This window comes from Scomber japonicus, chromosome 19 (assembly GCF_027409825.1).
Source record: "Scomber japonicus isolate fScoJap1 chromosome 19, fScoJap1.pri, whole genome shotgun sequence".
In the NCBI taxonomy this organism is placed as follows: Eukaryota; Metazoa; Chordata; class Actinopteri; order Scombriformes; family Scombridae; genus Scomber; species Scomber japonicus.
Genome location: NC_070596.1, coordinates 13,810,915 through 13,836,607, shown reverse-complemented (window position 1 = coordinate 13,836,607; position 25,693 = coordinate 13,810,915). Strand labels below are relative to the sequence as shown.

Here is a 25,693-nt window from a genome sequence, read left to right as displayed (position 1 = left end):
CGCATTGCTTTTCTCTTCTTGCTTCTGTCTCTCTGTGTTTGTTGATGGAACAAGGTGATGTATCTGCTGTTCGATATCGACACACAAACAACTACACACCCGTGCCGACAGGCTGAGTATATTGGCGAGAGAAAGTGCGCAGAGATGAAATGTGGTTGAGAGATGGCAGGTTAGAGCAGCGGGATGAGAGATGTGAGTGAGAGATGAACTGGCAGTGGAGAGATGGAAGGGGAGACTGAGATGATTAAACTAAATCTAAAAAAGATTAAGGATACATCTGAGTGGAGGAATAAATCAATTGAGGAGGAGGAGGAAAAGAAAAGGCAATGGAGGGAGTTGGCAGGATAATAAAGATAATTAAGAGACAGGCTTGGGGAGTAACGGAATACATGGAGCAGCATTACGTAATTTGGATACTAAAAAAAGGTAACAGGACATAAACAAGTGACTGTTACATTTAGAAAAAAATAGGATTATTAACAGCATTACAGTTTAAAAATAGCTTAAAATAAAGAATAATATACAACCATGAACTGTAAAAGTCCAACACATAAGCAGCGCAGTAACGAGAGGGCCAAATATATGGTCCATGATGGTGTGAGTAGAGGATGATACCACATGGCGCACACAGGTGCGCACAGCGGGTGCATGTAGACACACTTCACACACAGTGAACTTATGTTGGGAGAGCAGACAGGGATGGTCGATAAGCACTGTGGCAGTCCTAAAGACTCGTACAAATAAGTTAAAAGAGAGCTTGAGTATATGACAGCTTGTAGCGCACATAACGGCTCTCCATCGAGATGACTGTGTGTGCATAACGTGCCCAGAGCTGACAGTATGTCAGTGGTCGCTGAACATGCTCAATATTTAATGAGTTAAAGAAAACTCAGGCATATCAACAGATAGAACCAAATGAAAGGATACGGTGAAGCCCTTGATGCTGCTGCACATATGTCTGCCATTCCTATGAGAAGAGTTGTGGAGGAGGAAAAAGCTCTCATAGAGTAGGCACGAATAACCAGCAGGGGGTCTTCCCCCGCTGCGTTATATGCCAGCAGGCCAAGCGTTGTTTCCTCACAGGCTTTCCCTAAGAATGCTCTCTTTAATGTACATCATGTGTTGTGCACTTTCTTTGTTGGTCTATAGATTACTGCCTGGTTTGAAAAGCAACTTTTTCTTTAAAAAATACACTGAAGAGAGGATACACTTTTGATGCTTAAGAAAAATGGGTTCCCCCATTTTCTGTTCTAACGTTACATTCTTCTTTCATAAAAGTCGTCTTTTATCTTGTCTTCATTTGCATATTCAATATTGAGGTAATCAAAAAGTAACAGAAACTAATCAAGTTACATTACTTTAATATTGTGTTACTTGGATTAAGTTTTTAACTAATAATTAGTTATTGTATCAGAATACAATACAATACAATAACCCTCCCTCTGTTAAGACATGAGAACGACATCTCAGTCCCCTCATTTGGTTATCTCAATCTTTCCCACCTCTACCTCATAAACAGATAGATGTGTCACACAATGAGGAGACGCACCAGGAAACAAAGAACAAGACAAGTACAAAGGAAGATAAATATTCAAATAAACAGCACAACATGTCAAGAGAAAAGGCTGCAGTGTTTGTCTCACAGATGGTGGGAGGGGGAAGAATCAAACCTGATGAAAAGTGTTGGGAAAATAAAGCAGTGAAGTAAATGGAAGCCTTATGATGAGTCATATGTGTGTGTGTATGTTTGAGCTGTCTATAAATTGCAGCGCAGAGGGAGAAGTGAGGTATGAGAAGCACAGAAAAGCAGGGCGGAAATGCAGTGATTGAACAGCAAAGCCTCGATTCTCTCTGATAACTCTGAGCTTTGGCCAGTCAGGAGGAGATAGGACAGCACGGTGCTCCAGTCAGGGTTAATAAACATCTTCAATGACAAAATATTATTCTGTATTGTGAGAATTCTGCAGTACTGTAGTAGTAATGAAGGGTGCACATGCGATAGTGTCTTTATTTTGACATGACGAGTGACCAAACTTATTTAACTGTGAGCAGCTTTTTAAACAAAAACACAATGGCAGGCCCCCTACCAGATACACACACATGCACAATGTATGATCATCATTAATAAATGTCCTTTGAGTACCCCATGGACATTGGCTGTTAATGAGGGCAGATGTCTGGGCCTCTACCAGGGTTTGAATTGCCCTCTGTGGTTTAGTTTTTGGCTGGTAGAAAATGTATTATTGGCCAAAATGTCCCCACAAAAAAGATGGCAAATAAATTGATCTATAACCTTATTAAAGTTATGTTTGGGCAGATTTCAATTTTGAATATGAGAACTCTGAAAAGGTGGCGTTTAATCCGCATTTCCAGGTATGTATAATATTTAGAGGCTCTACTGGAATATCTTTGTATAATTTACAGTTATCGATCCCTATCCTCTACTATCCCTTTATGCAGCCCCTCAGTTCCCCCTACATGTACTAATTCTCATGTACATGTAGTCGAAACCTGATCTGAAATAAGTAAGTGGACAAGGCGAACAGTCCATGGAACAACTGTAGCAACAAAAGCTGTGGAACAGACAGCTGTTTGTAGGTATTTGTAAATGAGCTTCCCCATCAGTTTGGTGGGAAGATATGTCCCCTTTAAATGTCTGCTCACATCAAGCTGTTGATTAGATCATGACATTTTCATTTTTAGTCCCCCTTATCAGACACAGTGCACCTCTGGTTACTTCATTTAACATGGAAAGCAATCTACACTATGCAGCATACTGCCAGGTGAATGAGCTATGATGTCATAGATTTGAAATCATTCTCTGTGTGTATCCTGTGTGGAGCAATGGTACAGTTAAGTAAGAAAATAGCAAAAAAAAAAAAAAAGCATTTCCAGTGTGATTGAGTGGGCTGATGTGGCTTCCTGACTTTATTTTCAGCTATTGTTGTGGTTGTACTAACAGATTATAATGAATTTGGATGGAGTTCAAATTTTGGTAGTAAATTCATGGCAGTGGAGTTAATCCAAAGGGTTCGGTGGTGTTTTATCCTTATTTACACTTTTGTCTACTGTCAGTGAAATTAAATCAGAATCATCTTATAGCCAGACTATAGGAAAAAGATCACACACTAACATAATCATACACACAATGGGATACCATGATAACTGCTCTCAACCAGCCATGTTTTCCTCTTCATTGCACCCCACTGCACATGATGGAGCAAAGCACACATGGGGCACATTAACCTCTCTCTGTCAGACACACACACACACACACACACACACACATGCATTTCTTCCTCAGGGAAACACCAGCTGGGGCATGCAGAGTATGGGGTTACCATAGCAACAGCATCTATAGGTGTGGCATTGCTGAGTTGACAGTAAGGTAGTGATGTGAATGTGTGCATGTCTTATTTTACATGTGGTGGCTGGCATCTTGTGTTTGTGAAGTCTCTCTGTGGTCAGTATTACTTGGGTTTCTCTGTCACTTGTTTTTTTCAAAGCAATCATTGTTGACAAAATGTTATATAATTATATAATGTTTCTGTTAGCTATTGCTAAGTGAAGTTTTTGAAGAGACCGTTTTCAATGGGGGGGATTTCCCGAAGGAGTAACCTAGTGGCAGCAATATGTCGATTTTTGCTGTCCAGTGAAAACCAAGCATATGACGCTAGGTCGAAATTACGCCGAACCATCGCTTTAACATTTGAATCTGTGTCTCTGTGTGTGTGCGTGTGTATGTGTGTTAGGGTGGTGCTATTGGACAAAAAGTGACATTATTGTGCTTTCTAGCACAATCAACACATCCAAACATTTCATGTTTCATTATTTTTCTGACTAAACTTGACATATACCAGTCTGTGATAAATAAGTAGATATCAGGGGTGGGGCACTATTCAAGCAATTCAAGCCCCCACCCCTTCAGTACTCAAGCCAGTTGTTTCCCCCCCACCTCTGCCGCCATGTCAACATTTATTTTTGCAATCTGTTTTCATCCACCTTTCATGACATTTAATTGCTACATTTCCTCATTAATCCATCATAATTAAATCAGCCCTGCTTGAAAAACTTTTTTTAATTTCCATGTGGTCTTTTCTTTTTTTTAATTTTTACATTAGATACAAATTAAAAAAGCACATAAACTGTCTCTCCACTTTAGATAAGATTTGATCCCAAAGAGTCATCCCTCTACACCCTGCAATAGAACTCTGCATGTGTTTGTCTTACATTTATATGTGTATCCAATTGCTGCAGCGCAATGTGTGCGCCTAGATTGCTGTGTCATTAGAAGAAATATTAATCTAATTTGGATTGAATTAGGTTGAAGCAAGCTATCTAATTTCATCCAGAGAAACGTCTAATTGAATCTGTGTAATCTCTAATCAGGATCTGTATCGTACTGCGGGTGGCATCAACACTCCAGGCTGTTTCTTTAATAACTGAACATGTTATCAGTACCTTTAGAAAAATGGAGGGCTGTCATCTCCATCTCAAGCTGTGCACACACTTATTCCTAACAGTGTGTGTACACGTGTCTTATAGTCTTTCTACATGTGCTATTCTTGTGTACCTGTTTGTCGATTTTTTGGTCTGTACAGATGCTTTGGGTAAAGGGATGTTTACTCCCTTTACTCTTCTGATTTTGTGTGTGTGTGTGTGTGTGTGTGTGTGTGTGTGTGTGTGTGTGAGGGGGGGGGGGGTAGAGACAGTAGCCTATAGGCCTGTTTAGCAGAGAAACCCTGGGTTAGGAGGCGAGGGAGAGACGTGCAGTGAGGAGTCGCATTTAACAGTCAAACATCATTAAAATCTCTGCTCCTCTGTGTGTGTGAGTGTGTGTGTGTGTGTGTGCCATGTGTATTTATATCTGTGTGTGTATGCGTTCCCTGTTTGTTCATGTTTGTGAGGATTTTTAAAAAAAAAGGTTTTTATCTATTTTGCGTACGTTTCTGTGATGTCTAGCTCACTTTTTTTTCTGTTTTCCCTCTCATTGCTGCCGACACCGCTGTCATGTGCAAACACTCCCTACACAACAGATTATAAAAGACTGAGATAAATGAGCCAGAAAAGAAAGATACAATTCAATTCACAGGAGTGTCAGTGTTGTGGTTACATACATAAAAGTACACAAAACCACTCTCACACAGTCACACACACAAACACACAGAGGACATTCAGCCCTTTAGGCAGCTGATTGTCAGCATATATCTTTTGGCACGATCACATGAACACTAATACACACAGACAGACTCTCAGTAATGGTCTTCTCATCAATGTGCTGATTGATGTTGTTTACCAGGTTGATAGAGAAATAGAGAGAGGAAATGCTTTAGCTCTTTGAAAGTAACGAAAAGCAGGAAAGGAAGTGAATCACAGAGGAAGATACATTCAAATATGAATGGCAGAGTAAGATAGGCACAGAGAGAAAGAAAAGGGTTAGGTCCATTGAGAGGAAGGCAGACACTTGCACTAATATGTTAAAGGAACAGTTATTTTTTACAACCTTTTTGATTTCATTGTGACTTTCATTCAAATCCGTTATAAGATTTTACGTGTTAACATTGATGAGTTGATGAGTTGTTAAAAATAAAATGTCTTACAGGTCTTACATGTTCCAGCCATATTATCATAAAGGGGACATGTGCTTTTTGTGACTGTTATTCTTATACAGTCATGACGTCGGATTTCTATGTTAAACTTGGTAGAAGTTCCAAAACATGAGATGATGAGGTGAACGTATCTAAAAATATTCTCTACGAGTGTTCAGCGTGCTCTGAACGTTTTGTTTGCAATGCTACCCCAACTTCCTCCTCATGATGATGTCAACTTGTCGCACATGCCCACAAACGGACATCTGCTCTGTAGCCTCTGTTTAGGTTGTTTCATGTGTTGTTCACATTGCCCACTTGCATATGTCAGCTCAAATATGTACAGCTGTATTTGAAAAGTTTCCATTTTGAGCAAATAAGGAGGAAAAAGCTCCAAAACCGCTTTTGGGAGCTGGCCAATCAGAACATAATGGGGACCTCAGAAGGGGGTGCTTAAAGAGACAGGCGCTAAAACGGCCTGTTTCAGACAGAGGCTGAACTGAGCGGTTGCAGAAAGGGCTAGTATAAGATGACTAAGACAGATAGATATTCCAGTAGAGCCAAAATAAGATCTTGAAATGTGCCCTTAAACCAGGAGAATGAGCTCTTGGTTTAACCTGGTATGACTTGATGATGATACTGAGATGTACAGTAGTTGCGGCTCACACAGTGCTGTCATGTAAAGGACGATTATATACAGATGTTTTGGGTGCATTTGCAGATGTTTTTACTCTCACAGTGGTTTAGATATTTAAGTTTAAATGTGGATTTGTGGTCTCTGTATGCAAAGGTTTTTAGTTAATATATATATATATATTTAGTTAACCGAAAGAGAAGGGCTTTAAAGAAGGGAAGAAAAAACCCCAGGAAAAATGGGAAAGAAGTAGAAAGGCAGAGTGACAGCAGAAAGCTGAAATGCACAGCAGAAGGAGAGTGTAATTTTGAGAGCTGCACTGTCTTCCTGCAGTCTCAGTGGGAGAGTAGTTGTATGTCATATCCTGTCCACCAGCTGTCACTCAATCCAGGGGGTCTCTTCTGTGACACCATACTGACTGACAGCTCACATTAGTACCCTGTATGTATGTATGTGTGTGCGTGTGTCTGTGTCTGTGTGTGTATGTGTACTTCTGTAGTGAGATATATAGCTGCATCCAGCTGCCTCAAGGGGTGAATGCCCTGTGTGTGTTTGTGTGTGTGTGTGTGTGTGTGTGTGTGTGTGTGTAGGAGACACTCATTCTTGACGACAGTAGAAGGTCACAGTTATCAGTCTCATATCCTCTCCGTCTCTCTTTCTACCAGTCGTTGCTCTCTCTCTTTCTGAAGTGGCTAGCTGATACTGTCTGATCATATGAGACATAAGCACTGTTATTTTTATCTGTGTGTTGTTGTTGGTTTTTTGAGTGCCTGGTTTATCCCATTTATAACAAATACTTGGGCATACTGATACATGAAACACAGTAGAATCAATACTGCAAAGCATACATTACTTTTTATTCCAGCATCTGTTTTTGATCTTTCATTTTCAACTTGAACCAGTTTTGACCCAAAAGTCCAGTTCTGCATTTCTCATTTCTCTCCATTCCTTAGCATATGAATCAGCTACATTTCATTTTTATTCATTTTACTCTTGCATTTGTTTCTCATGAGATCATGTTAAGCAGTGCATGTTAAGTCATAAAGTCTGCATCTTCTCCTCATGCAGAGAGTGCTAATCAATGAAAGAGGCATAATAATTCCTAATGGTGTTCTTCCTCTTACAAGAGAGCAGAGTTACTCCAGTAAAGGATGGACACACTGCTGCAGTTTTCAAGCTTGCAGTTTTATATTAAAAGCAGCATCAAAGGCCGGAAACAACGGCTAATAAATACCAAGTGTGACTACTGTACCAAGCTGATGATGCACTGTTAAGAAAAAGGCTAAGTTGATTATTTCTGGAGTGGGAGGATGGGGGGTGTGGGGGGGTTATATTTAGTTTTATTGTCCTGCAACTTTAATTTTTAACTATGCTATAATTTAAAGCTTATAGTGTCATATGTGATAATAAACCAAATGAATTTGGGATGAAATGAATGAACTTTGAGATTTAAGAACTTATAACAGAATGTTTTTTCTATTTCTGGACATTTTACTGATTAATTAAGAAAACATTAGTTGCAATCCTGCTTCACAATGTGTTGATTTATGAAACGTTTATTGCTGATCTCTGACTGTCATGTAAAATGAATCAGTAGAAATCTAGAAAAGGCTGTTTCTCCAACAAAAAGGTCAGGCTATTAAGCACTACTTTTCAGATTTCTTTGTAATATGGAGCAGCTGGGTTATTAAACGCTACTGTGTGAAACTTTTTGTGTGTGTATATAATATCAGAACAATTTACACTGTAGATAATGTGGTACAAACATATTGCAAACCATTACTTATTGTAGGCTTTATTCCCTCCGTACTGTCTATCAAGAAAGAATATGACGTGTCAAATGTACCGCTGAGCTTTCTTTATTGCATCATTGCAAAAGCGGTTTCATTAGCTTTGATTCAATGCCACTCTCACCTTGCTCAGAAAACATAAAGGGAAAATATAAAAGGTCTAATATTACCAGTGCTCCCTCTGATGCTCATATCATTTTACATGTGTCTTAAACACCATTATACCCGTGAGAACCAGTGAGAATATAAGAGTGGAAATCAGGCTAGAGGGCACAGAGGGATTACAACAGTCTGGAGAGGTGTGATACTGGCCATGTATGTATGCAGAAAACCCTGTCAATGTGTACATGTGTGTGGGTGTGGGTGTGGGTGTGTAATATAGATAGGAAGATTCAAGGGTCTTCATTCAGTAATCCTGGTCTATATCTCCTCAAAAGAGAGGTGAAATAGAGAGGAAGTAGAAGCAGAGAGAGGATGAGAAAGAGAGAGCAGATCAAGGGATAGTGAGGTCCTTCAGAAATTGGACCTCTGACCATTGTATGCATGCGTGCTTCTTTGCACATGACCAAGAGTTGGGATCTCCCCCGCCCAAAACCAAACCCTGTTCCTCCCCCACTGCCACCACCACTTAAGGCGTTACCATGACAACGGGGTTAGAGGCTAGCTAACTGAAAAAGAAAAGAAGGTGCATTCTGACATGAGCCTTAGATCTAAGTGCTGCGGTCTGTTTGGAATGCATTCCTCTCTTTTGTTGGTGAGCTGGAGTATTTCTCTATTTATTTTCTCTTTGCTTTGCATCCATGCTGGTAAAGAGACTATTTTTACCCCAGCGGGTTTTCATACTTGTCAGCAATTATCTTCCATTTCATTTCTCATTCACGCCATCACTCATGGAGTTGTTTGTTTTTAGTCACATCCCCTTAAATTACTTGAGGTACTTGGCTTTGTGCTCTTTCCACACGAATTAGCAAAAGAACTAGTTCAACCACAAACAACAAGATGCAGATACGTGCCAGAGTTAACGCTCTACCCCACTGTGTTGTGGGTTGTAAATACCTGTATATTTTACACTTCCACAAGCAGTTATTTTAGTTAGAAAGTGGTTACTTTCAGTCGAATCTCACAGCGGTGACTAGTCATACTGTTTGTGTAATCAAATCTTGCACACTTGCTCTGAGAATAAAACAGCAATTATGCAAACTGGTTGAAGTAATAAACACAGAAATAACCAATTCAAGCAACAGACAACAAAACAAAACCAAGAACTGGAGGAAAACACACACACACACACACACCCAGTAGACAGCATGCTAAAAAAAGTGTGTGTGTGTATAATATATGTATAAATATGTGCATATATTTAGAATGTCTCCCCATTATCATCCCTTTCATTTATTTTCCTTTTAGGTGGTCCGTTTCCTCTCTTACTGATTTTAATGGATAGTAGTGGCAATTCACTTCACTCAGATCTTCACTTACAGAGGGGGTGTGGTGATGTCATGAGACGAAACCGTCTAATTGGCCCGCTGTGAGGAAAAAGGGGCTCAAGTGCAATGGTGTAAATTAGGTGATAGATGACTTTGTTGGTATATATAACTCACATTCACACGTACCCTTGTAGCCTGTTCCGTGACTCTAAGTATACTCTATACTCACCATTATAATGAATATATCTAAGCCTGCTTTTATCTTCTGTAACCTGGTGTTACTTTCCATCCAGCTCAGCTTTCACCAAAAATAGAGCCCCATCCATTAATACAGCTTCCTATGAAGTATACACACACCCACATGGATGAATGCACATATCCTGCATGTGCACACACTCACACACACACACACACACACACACACACACACCAACACACCAATCACTTTTCCTCTCTTTGTCCCCCTGGGGAACCAAAGTCCTGCATTAGCTGCTAAATTGCCTAAACTCTCTCATCTGCTAATGGGCTACCTGTCTTCCCGCGTGTCAGCCTCTCTGTCGACATTAATGAGTTTCTGCTGTCTGTCTGTCTGCCTGTGTGCCTTCCTGGATGGCTGCCGTCATGTCTTCATGTGTGCTGGCTGTTAAGTCTGTCTGTTTCTACGTCTGTTTCTGCTGTTTCTCTGTCTGATTCATAGAGTGTATCTTTAGGTCTCCGTGGTTTGATTTGAGGCTCCTTGCTACTCTGTATGACTAACTCATATTCTGTATGTAGTTTTATGTGAAATATAATCACGTCTTTATATTCTGAGATTTGCGTCTAAGTAAATGTAATAGTAATGGTATAGGTAGGCCTAATAGTTGTAGCATAATTACCATACATGTAGAAGTGTGACTAGTACCCAGAAAGTAGAGTTTCTGCTGTGTGTGATGAAAGACAGAAGGCTATACTCTTCTTTGCTGATGTTGCTATGGTAACCAAGGACTCAGTGTAGTGGGGGTATAAGAATGTCATACACCTAGTCATTGTAACAATACCAGTAATATCATATTATCATCTTTGTATAGGTTTCCTATTGTACCCAGTGCCTTTGCGTCTTCACCCTTTGTCACCAGTCACATTTTTACTGATTTTCAAATATCTTCACCTTTGCTGTGTTTAATCTCACACACTTTCTATACCCTCATATGTCAGAGTGTAATAATAACGCTGATGTTTCCCCTGTCATTGTCCGTCCTTGTCTTGTTTTTAAAGTCCACAGCTTCTTTATTGTCTGTCCATATTTTGGTCTCTCTGTCAGTGTGTCCCCACTGATGTCAGCCTATTCCATGAACCGTATCATAAATAGAGCCCCACTGACATTTCAATTTGCCCCGTAACCCTTCATATATATACACACACATGCACCCACTCACACTCACACACACACACATATACACACCAAGTTCATTGTTGAGCATCAGTTCAGTGGCAGGCGTCTCCTGGGTTTCCACAGAGACAAGGAAAAGCAATAACTGCACACTTGACCCCTCTGCTCTTTTATTGGCCTCCTCTCCCCTTCACACACAACACACACACACACACACTCTCTCACACCTCAAATCTAATCTGGTAGAGTGAACCTCCATGGCGATATTCCTCCGTTTTCCCCTGAGGATTGGAGAAGAGGAGCAAAAGAGAAGGGGAGAGCAGAGAGGAGAGGAAGTTAATAATTTCATCTTGCAGTGACCTGGAGATGATAAGATCGATTGTTTGCCTCTTGTAGTCTCCTCATATCACACACACACACACACACACACACACACACACACACACACACACACACACATATGCATGCAGGCAGGCAGAAACACACTCAGCTCACACAGATCATCACAGTTTCCTATTCTGGTTCACACACAGTGTCCCTCTTGCCACGCACATTCAGCGACACCTTACTGAAACTTTGGGATTTCGTGAGGGATGAACTGTGGGCATGAGGGAGAAGATTGTGACTGAGAGAAAAGTAGGAGAAAAACACTGAGCCAGAGATAAAGAGAGAGAGAGAGACAGAGATAGAGAGAGAGAGAGAGATTGAAAGAAAATATTAGGAGGAACGACAGGCCAGCCTTAGTGACAAGTCTGTTTACTGCTTATTTTGGTCTCCAGTCTCATTTCTCTTCATATTGGCAGAGTTGAGATGATTTCCTCTTACTGTTTATTCCTGTGTGGATTTCTGTGTTTTGTGCGTATTTGTGTTTGTGTGTGTCCTCTGTTTACCTCATCCAAGATCAACTATCTGAACTCAATCTTTCCACAATCATCGGCTGCTATGGTGTCTTCCCATAACATGTAGATCTCCATGTGGGATTTCTTCTTTTTTTTTTCCTTACCCACGCAAGTAGCTCATCAGTACATCCGATACTTGAACACATACTTGCAGATACACTACAAACCAAGCATTTTAATTTATTGTACAAATTTTTGTCTTACCTCCCTGAATTCGATTGTGGATTCAACCCATCCGGATGTCAGTATCTCTCGTGCCGTTTTTATTGTCTCAATCACACACAACTGAAAAGTATTTGTAGATAAATAACAATGAAAATGTTGAGTTTATTGTCATGTTGTACAACCTAAATTTCCCCTGTGTGTTGTTCTTTGTGCAAACAGAAATATGAAGCTTTGAAAAATGTGATCCATTTGTGTGTGTGTGTGTGTGTGTGTGTGTGTAGAGGGAGTCTGTATTTGGCATTATTACAAGCCAGCCGTGCTGAGTGACCACACTCAAAAACTAAAGCTAGGTCTCCACAGTACATCATAACAATAAGAGCTTACTTATGATGATTCCTCCTTCTCAGTAATCAGGTCAGGGTCGATTGGATTGTTTCTTGTGCAAGCGAGTGCACGAGTGTGTGCGTGTTTGTGTGGATGGCAGCACACAGTAGTGATGCTTCCCTGCAGTGTTGCCTTCTGTAACACAGGTGTGCATTTTTACGCATGTCTGCTTACTTGTATGAACATTCATATATTCTTTTTAGATATTTTGTGTATTAATTAGATAGCAGCAGTACAGAGATGGCAGGAAACAAGGGAAGACAGAGAGAGAGAGAGAGAGAGAGAAAGATGGGTGTAATCTGCAACAAATATCCACACCCTGACTTTTTCAAGTTAGGCTAAACAATATTCACATGCCCATATGTAGAAGACAGACCTATCCTTTAAGTCTACATTTTGTTGTTATAATTGTGTTTCTGTATTCAAAGCACCCTGGAAAGCTTAATCTCCAAGGGATTTAACTGTATAAATAAAAAAAAGATATATAAACCATGCATCTGGTGTTGTCCATATCCATGGGCAAACACTGCCCGATCTACATGTGATTATGAGTCCCTTGTGTAAACTTCCCTCCACTCATGTCTTGTATTTTCTTTTTCTGTGTTTGTTTCATGCAGTTCTCCAAGGAGAAGTACCTGCTGGAGTCTCCCCCCGAGAAACTTCGTAAGGAGCTGGAGGAAGAGCTGAAACTGAGCTGTGCTGACATCAGGAGCCATGGCTGGTACCATGGACACATACCCAGAGAGGTACACACACACACACACACACACACACACATACACACACTATAAAAGTACACAGTGCAATCTATACATGCACATTAGCATACATGGTGTTTCCTCTGTCATGACATTGGGAGCCCTGAATGGGCACTTGAGACCGGATGGGTACACACAAAATTTCCAAGGCAATAAAACCTTAAGTTGACGCACATCCTGTTTATAATGTGTTTTAGCACATGCACTGGGAAAAACACAAATTCAGACAGTCCTATGCAGGCAAGTACATAAAAAGAATGTCCCAAACAAACGCTGATAGAAATAAAAAATGTAAAAATAAAATAAAAATGTAAAATAGTCAATTGTAGATTGTTAGAAAATGAGTTGCCTAAAATTATAACAATCTATTAGTTGTTATTTATCACGCATTAATGCCAAATATTTGATCGTTTTCATCTTGTCAAATGTGAGAATTTCCTGATTTTTTTTTTTTGTATTATGTCATTTTAAATTGAGTATCTTTGGGGTATTGGACAAAACAAGCAATTTGAGAGAAGCTGTGATGGGCATTTTTAACTTTTTTTCATTTCATAGATAAACAATAAATGTCTAATTTTAAAAACAAAATAATTATAACACTTTTAGTTGTATTTAGATTAAATTAAGTCTAATGTATTTCAGCTAACCAGCTGAAGTACAATATTCAACCACACCCAACATTTCATTCTTTACTACTCAGTGTCAACAGTGTTCAGATCAGTTTTCTAGCCTGGTTACTTATCAAGAACACCACTAAAATATGAATTAAAAGCTTGAAGTTCAACTTTTTGTGTCACAGTCTCTCAAATCCCTGTAGAAGTGAAGTAAAATATGAATGAACATTCATAAAAAGACATATTGTCACTGTAGTTTGCATTTCAATTCCCCACAACTCATGTCAATCTTTTAAAAAGCCAGAATTAAATGAGATAAAAGTACCAAAAACAGTTTTTCTGTGTGGGTTGATGTGTTTGTCAAGCAGTTGTATTAGCTGAGCAATTACTTTTGCCAAAGTCTCTGGCTTTGAAAGCACAGTTTAAATGCTTTACACACAGAATGACACTGATTAATGAATCCCATCATCTGTCACAGCTCAGTAGAAATTGCTTTAGCGCTCAGAAAGAGGAAACTGTGCCAAACAGACAGCTGCGTGTGTTGCTGATGCACACAATTGAGTTTCACAGCTGGTGACCAAGACACAGATATACAGAGACACATGACAACAACAACCCACACACACACACACACACACACACACACACACACACACACACTGCATGCACATGTGAAGAGCACAGCCTCTGTCTCTTGATCAACCTCTGTTCTCTGTCTCTCTCTCTCACTCACACACACACACACAAATTCAAATCAGCCATCTGTGAGTCTTTCCTCTTTTAATTTACATAACGTATTCATTTATTCATGGATTTGCCCTAGTGTAAACTTGGGGAAACCCTGAGCCCCCTGGTTACCAAAACAATACTTAGTGACTAAATCTCACACACACACACCCTGTGGGTGGGTACTGTACATTAGCTTTCCTAAATCCTATCCTTCCTTCCTGCTTGCTTTTTTCCTTCTCTTCTGTTCTGGTTCCTTTTAAAATTAAGACTTCCAGTATGCGCAAAGGTCATGAGCACATGGAGCACATGTGACTTTCCTTTCAGTCATTTGTTTTGTACTAGTCTGTCAGTGTAAAACATGATATTCTCAGATGCAGTGAAGAATCAGATAAACACAGCTACAAAAACTCACTTAAATAGAATTATGTTTAGAAATGACGATGATGATATAAGAGGATCCCATGCTCGGTTTGAGCTTTTGATCTGTGTGTATACTGCCTCCTGCTGGTGTGTGACACCGTTTGCCTTGTACTGTGGTGCTCCGGATGTTTGAGCACATTTAAAGCTTCACACCTTCATCCTTCATCAGTACTCAGGCACTTTCAAAAGGAATACCGCTCAGTTTGAAATATGTTTCTCTTTTACTACATGGCTGCCAGATCAATACCTGTGATCTCGTCTCACAAAGCTGCAGAAACCAGAGACGCATTGGCAGTGTTTGGTATCAGCAAGATGTATAGCCTGAAGCTGTTCTATTGACCATGGATGAGAGATTATTTTCTTGTCAATATGTTCAAAATAAGTTTCAATTTTACATTAGTGCTGAAGTCAATAAAATGTCATCCTTAGAAAGTCATCCTGACCATTGTCACTGGCAATGTATCTACCACTGCCAATTTAAACTGTGCATAGCAGAGGCAGTTTGGCAGTGAAAGAGATAGTTGTGTTTGTTCAGCAACACAAAATGTCCTGAGGCATTGTTATAAATAATCATGATTCTCTAAATTCAATTATACAACAGTCAGATTATCAGAAACATAATGTTCAGACAAATAATGTAGCGCAGTGAGCCAAACATGCTTCCAGCTCTTTGGGATCAGAGCCTTTTTGTCTCCTTTTACAAATTAAAACCATTATAAACCATTTTTTTCTCTGTCTAGGTGTCAGAGACTCTGGTTGTGCGTAATGGAGATTTCCTGGTGCGGGACTCCCTGACCAGTGTGGGCGACTACGTGCTGACCTGTCGTTGGGATAATGAGGTGCAACACTTCAAGGTCAGCAAAGTCCTGGTCAAAGCCAACGAGACCAAGGTACGTACTCTGCTGTTTGTTTCAGCAATCGTCAAGTCTTAACTGTTGTTTGATATGCTTGCATGTGATTCCTTTTACTTTGTTGCTATATTTGCTCTCCTCTGATCTTATTCTTCTAGTCATCTTTAACTTCAACCATGTGGTGCTTTCCCTTTACTTTATATTTGATAAGCAGAAAGGACACTGAAGAATAGTTTCCTGCTGTTGTTGTCTGTCCTCTCTATTACTGCATATAGATCAAACAAACCAGCCACCATACCTCAGTAAGACCTGGTGTTGGAGTACCCTGCCATCATAAATATTATTAGTCACACCTATTTTTGACCTCTTAAAATACCAACTGGGGAAAGGGTCAATTGAGTCTCGACTACAGTAGCCCATAGCCTCCTCTCCCTGTCTCTCTGGCTCTGTTTACACCTGGCATTAACATCATGCCTCTCGGGTGATCAGATCCCAAGTGAACAGCGTTAACGACCACCAACACGCATTGTGATCAAGTTCCTCAAATCACTTGCTGAGGTGGTCTAGGCCACATTTGACCACATATCTTTTGTAGTGTAAACGCTAATGCCTCCTGATGCATCAGCAAGGACATTACAGGAAAACACATAATCATTTTGGTAAAGACATGTAAGCAGTTAAAAAATGAAGAAGTGTATAGATGTACATGATTAGAGTAATGTGAACAGTTGGAATAGCCCATGCATGTATATTAGGTCTTGAAATATTTTTATTAGCGATTTAGCTCACACCAAAAACAAATCTGGCACTTGTCCAATGTGATAGCTGTGTGTGGGGCCCTTTGACTTTATAGCAGAAGTGTCATAGGCAGTAACGAAATCTGGACACAAATGGTCAGATTCAGATGCATAATAGAGACAGGTGTGAACGGCAGTGCGTGTCAGCTGTCCACTTTTGTTCAGGGTGTGTGTTAATGCCAGGTGTAAACAGGGCCACTTTGGATCAGCACCACACTTAAATGGAAAGCATTTTTAATATTATTAGTCATCCAAGTGTTTGGCAAGTGCTCCATGAGAAAGGCCTATTTTTCTCTGGTTGCCCCTGAGGATGAGGATGGTTACACATGCAGACTAATTTGTCACAGGTGTGCCTCATTGACCAGCTGTGCCTCTCTTGTTTCTCTCTCTGCCTCTAAAGCTCAATTCCCTCCCTGCTCGTTGTTGATTTCTGTTTCATTATATTACGGGTGTAAAGTAGTTATTAGATAGTTCTACTTTGTGTAAATGGTTTTAAGCACTGGACAATTAATAGGATTAAAGGGGAGCAGCAGCACTTTGTGCTCTCCACTCAGAGAAATCTGAAACCACTATGGTTCCAAAAGCTGTAGTGTAACCTAGAGAGATTTTTTTTGTTGTTGTTGTTTTTGTAAAGGTGAGAACACAAACACTATGATGGTCCTTCTCTTTACTGAGTTTATTGTGCGAGATGTTTTATTAATTTCCAATATTTCCTCACCCACAGGTGCAGTATGTGTTGGAGGCTGACAGTTTCGACTCGGTGCAGGAGCTTGTACGGTTTTACGTGGGCCAGCGCAAACCTGTCTCCCAATCCAGCGGTGTCCACATCTACTGTCCAGTTAGCAGGACTTTGCCCCTGCGCTACCTTGAGGCCACTTTCGCCCTGGCCAACAGCAAGCAAGGCTCTGCCTATTCACCATCCAATCAGAGGGGAGCGTACATCAAGAGAAGGAGTGTCACAATGACTGACGGGCTGACGACAGAGAAGATGATACCTCACAGGTGAGCTAAGACAGGAAGGAGAGGAGTGTTTTTAAGTGGCACAGATGCTGTTCTGTCCTATAAACACAAAGTCTGAGAAGCAACCTAACAATATTTTTTTGCAGTTTTCATCATATTTCATTTTATCATTGCTCTTTGTTACATACATGATCAGTGACTCAGACAGCCCCAGTCCAGTTGAGACACCGGTGGCACCACCAGAACCAGAGCCGGAACCTGTGCCAAAATGCAGGTTGTGTGTGTGTGACATTAGTGTTGTTTTTGAGCACTAAAACTGGTGCACTCACCTCCCACATTCCTGCAGTCCCCTCACTTCACAGACACCATTAGTACCTCCCCTAGCAATGAACCTGGTAGTACCCTCAGAGTGAAGTTGCAAAATGACTCGTTCACTTGCCCACTTCTGCACTCAAGTTTGATTCAGGATCATTCAAGTTTCAAACAGGACGAGGCTGCTTGAAATATGAATCTAGAAAGAAGGAGCAGACAAATATGTTGCGTACAGTTGAAATAAATTCTCATAGGGAGTACCAAAAGGAGTTTAGCAAGCTTTTGAAGCATGGGACAAAACCAACTTTAAAAAGATGTGTGGGGAAAAATATATATCTGGGCATGTTTGTTCCCATTGTTAATGTGCTAAAAATAGTGATTATGCAGCTTAAAAAGCTTGAGGATTTTTTTGTACACTGTACTACATTTTCTGCTCTTGCTTTTAAATCCTAAACATGGTTTAAGTTTTTAAATGACACAAATAAAAACACGTGTTTATGGTCACACCAACTAAAATGTCTCACCTCTTCTCTCACTGTGAAATTAGCATTTACACCCTTAACCACACCATTCCTGTCCTCTGAAACTAATAACATCATTGTAAGGTTTCCCTTGCTACCTTGACAGCTTTAATCCATACTGAATGATTTTTAACTTCCTTAATATACTGTTTTTGCAGCCCTTCAACCATTCACCACCATAAAGACGCAATGCGGAACTGTGCAATGAGCATGGACCAGATTCAGGAGTATCGTTGCCCCTTGTCACCTGTTGGAGAAACCCCTCTATCTCCTGCATATAGTGCCAGTAAGTGCCAGAGATACACAGACTCAGTCACATTAATAAAACATAAATACATACAGATTTTAACACTCTTCTGTTTTAAGTCACCAGGCAGAGAGCGCACTCAGGAGGGAGGGCCCTGGCTGTTGTCCCACCCTCACCAGCGATGCGTCGTTCCAGCGACCCTCAGCTCAGCCCCTCCGCCAGTAACAACCCTCCGGAGCATCCCGCGCATACCTCTCATTCAGCACACTCCTCACCCGCCCATCATCAAAGCTACCAATCGCATTCCTCGGAAACAGCAGGGAGCTACTGTGACCTCAGACCTTGCCCCGCCGGGCCCCCCAAACCCCCGACTAAAAGCTACGTGGAACGATTGCGAGTGGAAGAAGGGAGAGTGGAGGGAGCAAGGGAGGAAGGAGAGGGGATGTTCAGCGCTCCACAGGTGGAGACATCGTCCTCCTTCAGGCCATCCAGGTACAAGATAGAAACAAACACACACAGATCAGACCTCCAAACCTAAATGGTGTTGAAAATAATCAACTTCTCCTTTTATTCACTATGGAATAGTTTGTATGACGAAAAAGAAAAGGAGCTAATTTGGGAGTATGTTACAGGCATTGAGGGCATAACAGCTGACATTTGACCATTTTTAATATGTTGTGGGTGTTGTTTGAATTGCCAGCTTTCATTTTGTGCAACACAGACTTAATCTGCAAATTATACAGTTAAGACATTTTTTCTATTTGCATCCAAAGTGGAGGTCAGTTCTGCATGAATCATTCCTCCCTTGAGTGAAAAATGACTGGTTTTCATTGGCTATTTACCAAGGCTGAATGTGCTGTACATACCATATATGGAAATGTCATGTGTATTGCAAGAAGGGAAGGTGGAGAAGTATAGCCAAACTTATGGGTTTAGGCAACCGTTGTTGTATGTCAAGTTTATTTGATGACTAGTCTTTCAGCTGAGTCAGTTGAATGGACTTCCACAAAATTGCTGACCAAGATCACTGTAGTTTAAAGAGAGCTAAAGAGAATGGTTCATCAAAGACTGTTAGTGATCATTACTACAGCAGATGAATCTGTAACAAGGATTTGTAAGACTTAAGGTTTGGCATAAGGCAACTGCTTAGAGAACATGTGTACAGCAAATATATAAGCAGGAGGAAGCAGCATGGTGGTCTGATGCTGATCATCAAGCACAGCAGGGTTTGTTAATGAACTGAGAAAGTGTAAAGAAAGAGAAAGAAACCTATCTCTGCAGTGAGTAGTAAACAGTGCTGGCAGACCAAATGAGTAGTGCTACTGTGCCACTAAGTATGTACCTGTGGATCTTGACTGTTGCCCACAACCCTCTAGCATATTATATTAGGATATATAATTGGTATGTTCAAAGGTCAACACACCTGCTGACATTTTGTAATAGAGGGCAAAAATATGTGAGTAAAGCACAGCAGTACAGGTATGAGTGAGCAGAGACTGAAAAATAGACTTTAGTAAACAGCTGATAATCCTGTGGGAAACAGCCTGAGGCCAGACTTTGAGCTGTGGCCAGAGACACTGCAGATACTGTGTTTTATTGGATTTATGGTGCCATGGGAGGACACAGGAGATGAAGCTTGTAAGGAAATGCTTAGGTATACTGAGCTGGCAGCAGAGAGGGAGCAGGCAGCAGCTTTGGGCATCTGAGTGCCCGTATGAAATTTTGATGCTGGGGGATTATTTAAAATGAGTGTTAACACTGATGGGGAAAAGGGCAGTTAAGGCAATAATGGCTACATATGATTGAGACACAATTATCAGTTTGAGTCAGTGACTGGCTGGTTGAAAAGAAAGCAACTTTAATCATGTGCAATATCAATAATATTTGTACTGATGAGTGCTGAGTGTATTTGGTTTAGTTTGCTGATGTGTCATTACTTTCCTAATCATCTGGATTTTTGAGGTCACATGAAAATCCATCTTGTCAGGCTACAAGTTATATATTTCTGTCCAAACCACCAATGACTCAGACCAATCAGCGTCTTATGAGGATTTTCAGGTAAACTGTGATGGACAGTGATAGACAGATGGCTCATCCAATCACCTGCCAGGTTTTTTTTTTTAAGTGCCTGCCTTTTTCCAAACAGTTGAATGGTTCTGTGCAACAAACCAACCAGGTCCAGCAGTCTTACCGATAGATGGCAGGGGGTTGGAAGTGATTAAACTATTGATTGTGCACACATCAACATAGTCAGTCATTAGGTAGTGAGGCTTGCTTGTGTCATAGATATCAGATTTATGTTGTTTGTTATGTTTGTTTGTTTTAGCTTATGGCACATCTCATCCCATGTAATAGCTGATATGGTGGCAGTATAGTTGTAGTTTGACTGAAAGATAAGCATGACTGATATTATCAGCCTGTAACACATGTATTAGTATCAATGTATGTGTCGGCAGATAACGAACAAGAAATCTCACAAATGACATTGTGCAGTTTGTGGTAAGACAAGACATTCAAATGATAAAACTTGTTGTTATGCTTGCAGGTGCTCATGTACTGTCCCGGTTCAGTATTTGCTCATGTGATGTAATTGTTCCTGTACAGGTTCGAGTCTTGCCTTTTGCCCACTGAGAATAAGCCTCTGGAGATGTTCGTGCTGAAGAGAGTCAAAGAGCTGCTGGCTGAGGTGGATGCAAGGACCGCAGCTAAACACATCACCATGGTGGACTGCACGGTACATGCAAACACACACTCTCACACACACACACACACACACACACACACACACACACATGCATACCTGTACATGAGCATAATGCAATCCCATGCAAGCATACAAACATATTACAATTATTACAATATTGTAAATTAGCATTCACACACGCTGACACTAGGCAAACATTCATTCACTAAAAATAATAAAACTCAGCACAAATCCAACTCATCTTCTTTTTTGTACACTTTGGCAGGTTGCTAGAATATTGGGCGTAACCTCAGATATGCAAAGGATGATGGGAGTGTCCTCAGGGTTGGAGTTGCTGACATTACCACATGGACACCAGCTGAGACTTGACCTGCTGGAGAGGTACAAACACTGTCTTTCTTTATGCAGTAACTCTTAAACTAATCCAGCTATTATCTCTGCTCCTATATTCTATTCTTCCTTCTCTTTTCTAATCTAATTCTCGTCATTCTTCATTACTTTGTCTCTAGTCATCATCTCATGTTATTTGTCTGCTTCCATATGCACACAATATGATAAATATTTCAAAGTAAAAGCATGTCACTTGAAGAAAATTGGATAAAAACTGTGAAACTGTGACATATCAAACTGTGCTTTACAACTTTCTGTGACTTTCTTCTTTAACTTTAAGTCTCCCAATAAACGTTGTGTAAAATTATTGCAAAATAATATGTATTTCATCCATTTCTGAGGGCTCTATCAGATGACATCTTTCATATTATACACTATAATAAGCCGCAATGTGAATTTCCAGGTTGGCTTTCAAAATAGGCTTCACTGCTTCCCTGTTCCTGTGCTTCTCTGTTATCTTTAATTGTGCCTTCCTCTCTCTTTCCTCAGGTTTTACACCATGTCTATCATGATGGCAGTGGACCTGCTTGGCTGCACAGGAAGTACCGAAGAGAGAGCGGCCCTGCTCCATAAGACCATCCAATTAGCAGCGGAGTTGAAAAGCAACCTGGGCAACATGTTTGGCTTTGCTGCTGTGATGAGAGCACTGGAGCTGCCACAGGTAAAAGAAAAGAAAAGAGAGAAACTGGATTTGCCATATTAGCACAAAAAAAGGTTTCTATAATTTTCTTTCTCCAATGCATCAAATGAATTCTTATCATTTTTGTTGCATTACTTCAGATTTCTCGCCTGGAGCAGACGTGGGTGACATTACGCCAGAGACATACAGAGGGCGCTATTCTGTATGAGAAGAAACTTAAACCTTTCATGAAGAATGTGAATGATGGAAAAGGTGAGGTCCTAGTCTACATGGAAACTCGTGGGTATTTGTTTTATGACTTTGTGATTTTATATTTACACCGCTCAACTGTCTTACAGAGTCTAGTGTCCTCTCCAACACCTCCTTCCCCCACATCATTCCTGTGCTGTCCTTACTGGAGCGGGGAGTGAATCTCGGGGAGGGTTTGGAGCCCTGGGAGAGTGCAGAAATGGGAGTGGATGTGGTCATGTACCACCTCGAAGGAGCTCGTACCATTGCACATCACGGGGGAATCTACAGAACCAATGTTGAGACCAAACTGCAGGGTAAGGCCAAATACAGATTTTAAAAGTGTGGTTTGGAGAAAAAACATCAAATGTTCTCACCAAGCCTCAACAGAACACTTTGGTTAAAACTCACGAAACAGAAACAAATGGTCAGTTTCTTCAGGCCATTTTCTCACCACAGCCAGTTGTGTGTTACATCTCAAAAATGTAACACACACACATTTGACTGCTACTAATAATGCATGTTCAGTGTCACAAACTTCACTAATTAATATATATATGTGTGTGTGTGTGTGTGTGTGTGTGTGTGTGTGTGTGGATTCTGTGTTCATTGTATTGATCCTTAATACCTCCCCATTGGTTTTTAGTTTGAAGTCATTACTGCTTTATTGAACAGTCTGTCAATAGCTATTAGTTCACATCTTCGTTTTCTGTTGTATCTGCTTATTGATCAGCCTGACCTCAGCCTGCTCCTTTCAGCTGAAGTTTTTTTTTATATAAAAAGTGCACTTATAGGGTTATAGTAGGTTAGTAGTAATACACATTGTGGTTTATTTTATCATCCTGAGCAACAGACTGATGGTAGTTTTTTAGTACTATTTGGCTAATAACAGTATGAATATGTAGCTTTTCTTAACCCTTCTAATGTTATGTAAATGTCACGTTGGTTGAAATTACTTACATGTAAAACTGTAAGATATTATTGTTCAGATCATCAATGAAATGTTTTTGTAATAGAAATTAAAACAATTTCACATCACATTTTTTCCACACAGTTTTAAATGTAAATTTTAAAAACAAACAGAAAATAATAACATTGCTTTTTGTTTTTAGTTAATTAATTAATTTTTTAAATAAATCAGCAATCTGTTCAGTATTAATGTTTCTATTTTCCTTTTTAATTATTTCAGGATTCCAGGAGCGAGCAGAAATACGCGACATTTTCCAGACAGAGTTTCAGATGCGTCTCCTGTGGGGCAGCCGCGGCTCTGAGGGTAGCCAATCTGAGCGTTACGAGAAGTTCGACAAGGTCCTCACCGCCCTATCACACAAGCTCGAGCCTCCTGTGCGCCACAGTGAGCTATAGCACCCGCCACAACACCGACCATTGCCAAAACACCCCCATCTGCACTTACCACTCATACTGGTATGGTCTTATTTTGCATCGCAGCGGATGATGTGGAAGAGACAGCAAGGAGGGTGAGTGACTGAAGAGGCAGCTAAAAGAGCATCTGAAGTGAGCAATAGGAATACGGAAGTGAGAGTCTCACTTAGAGCAATTGTTGCACTCACTGTGGACTCCAAATAAGGCACAGAGTTCCTTCTGTTCCTCCCTGTGGACTTCCTCACTTAGTGCTAAAATATTTAAATGGCAACAGAGAGAAGAAGTGGGAAAAGAGGCTGGAGATATGGATGACCAGTTCCTCTGCTTGGTACAACCAGTAACATGTGTACGGTGTGCCCAGAGGGTCAAACAAAGCTGCAGAGTTTGGCTTTGCTCCAATAAATCACAGACTCTTGTTTCAAGCTACTGCTGTCACACACTGTAGCAGAAATGACAACAATAACTTACTCAGCTCATATTTCAATGTTTTGTCTGTATGAGTGAGCGTCTGTGTGTGTGTGTGTGTGTATGTGTGTATATGTATGTTTACATTCCTTCTTTTTTGTATGTCGTTAATGGTTCATGGCAGGTTTTTTTTGTCTTATTTATTTGTCATGATCAAAAGATATCAAAACATTATGGATGTTGCTTCACCAAACTAACAAGAATCTGTCAGTGCTCATTCTGAAGGGACCGTGTTCATAAAACCTCATTAAATATGTTTCAAGCAGTTCCATTGAATCCCATTAAAAATGTATCAGGCATGCATTAATAAATGTATCAGAAATGAAACATTTGCTGAAGTAATGCAGCTTCAATCAGAGGGTTTTGTGAGTTGTTAAAAACGTTAAGCAACCCTCTGTTGTAGCTATGTTCCACTAATACATTTGATATTGTGTGTCTTGTGCACAAAATGTCGTTAATGACAGTGTTACATTAAACTGAAAAAATGGGATGTAGTTTCTTTTAAATAAAGTTAAAGCAATGTTTCACTTAAGTGTATCAACATTTCTGAGTATGCTTTGGTATGACTGTCAGCTTCAGCAAACTTAAATGTTTTCTCTGCAAAAGGGACACAAGAAGTAAAGGTGCAGACATTTAGTGATATTGATGCATGACATTAGATGCCAATCCTGAACTCAAGAGACTATCCTGCTAAAACAAAACAAATCAAAATTGTTGATTTTATGTAACAACAACTGGGAAATATTACTTACTAATATGAAGATGTGTCAAATTTGAGAAAGACATAGATGTGAAGTATTAATCTTTCATTTCTGTGGATAAACTGATAAATTCATTTGTCATCTTTCTTTTTTTTCTGTTCGAAAATCAGAATGAAGTCTCCTAAACTGAATCTAAACCACAACTCTGCAACAAAGAATGTCTTTTAATTCTATGCTTTGCATTTTTGTTTCAATAATAGAGATAAAAAAGATTGTGATAGATTTTTTTTACTGCATTTGGGATTACATTTTGGTTGTCTGTTCAGTGTTAAATCTTTGCTGTATTTACAGGATTTGGCCCTGAGAGCGCAGGAGCCAACTCTCAGAGCTATGCAATCATTTCAACCAAGGGCTGACACCCCTGAGCAACCCATTCAGAATGTTTTACAAAACCTTCGGTCAGTTTTCTGCATTAGCTACTTTTAAAACAAATGCCTACCCTTTGTTCTTCCTAATCCTCTCTTAACCAAACTGATCATCTATATATGAATGAAAGTCATATCACATATCAACCAAACAGAAATAAGTCTAAAGATATCCTTCTACCCTAGAGTTGCATATCTGAGATCCTTAAATGAATGCTTGTGTTTTATCGTCCCGTTTTCAAGTCTGAACCCTACATGGGATAAGCTGTACAGATCAGAATTCATTAAGTGG

At 40.1% G+C, this 25,693-nt stretch overlaps 1 protein-coding gene across 1 annotated transcript; it reads left to right on the top strand.

Annotated features, from left to right (window-relative positions):
* The first annotated feature begins 12,867 nt into the window (after positions 1-12,867).
* On the top strand, positions 12,868-23,955 carry LOC128380404 (SH2 domain-containing protein 3C-like). Its single transcript, XM_053340213.1, has 11 exons — positions 12,868-13,002; positions 15,518-15,667; positions 17,150-17,427; positions 18,377-18,504; positions 18,585-18,957; positions 21,070-21,199; positions 21,435-21,550; positions 22,049-22,220; positions 22,340-22,451; positions 22,538-22,744; positions 23,617-23,955. Exons 1-11 carry the CDS (start codon positions 12,868-12,870, stop codon positions 23,790-23,792), a joined length of 1,977 nt encoding a protein of 658 aa, XP_053196188.1. The 3' UTR covers positions 23,793-23,955.
* The last annotated feature ends 1,738 nt before the right edge of the window (positions 23,956-25,693 follow it).

What these genes read in the sequence shown, in the direction of transcription:
- LOC128380404 (XM_053340213.1), top strand. Translation starts at nt 12,868, where the DNA reads ATGCAGTTCTCCAAGGAGAAGTACCTGCTGGAGTCTCCCCCCGAGAAA. An exon ending in ATCTCCTGCATATAGTGCCA is followed by an intron (nt 18,505 to 18,584) that starts GTAAGTGCCAGA and finishes TTCTGTTTTAAG; the next exon opens with TCACCAGGCAGAGAGCGCAC. An exon ending in GAGCACTGGAGCTGCCACAG is followed by an intron (nt 22,221 to 22,339) that starts GTAAAAGAAAAG and finishes GCATTACTTCAG; the next exon opens with ATTTCTCGCCTGGAGCAGAC.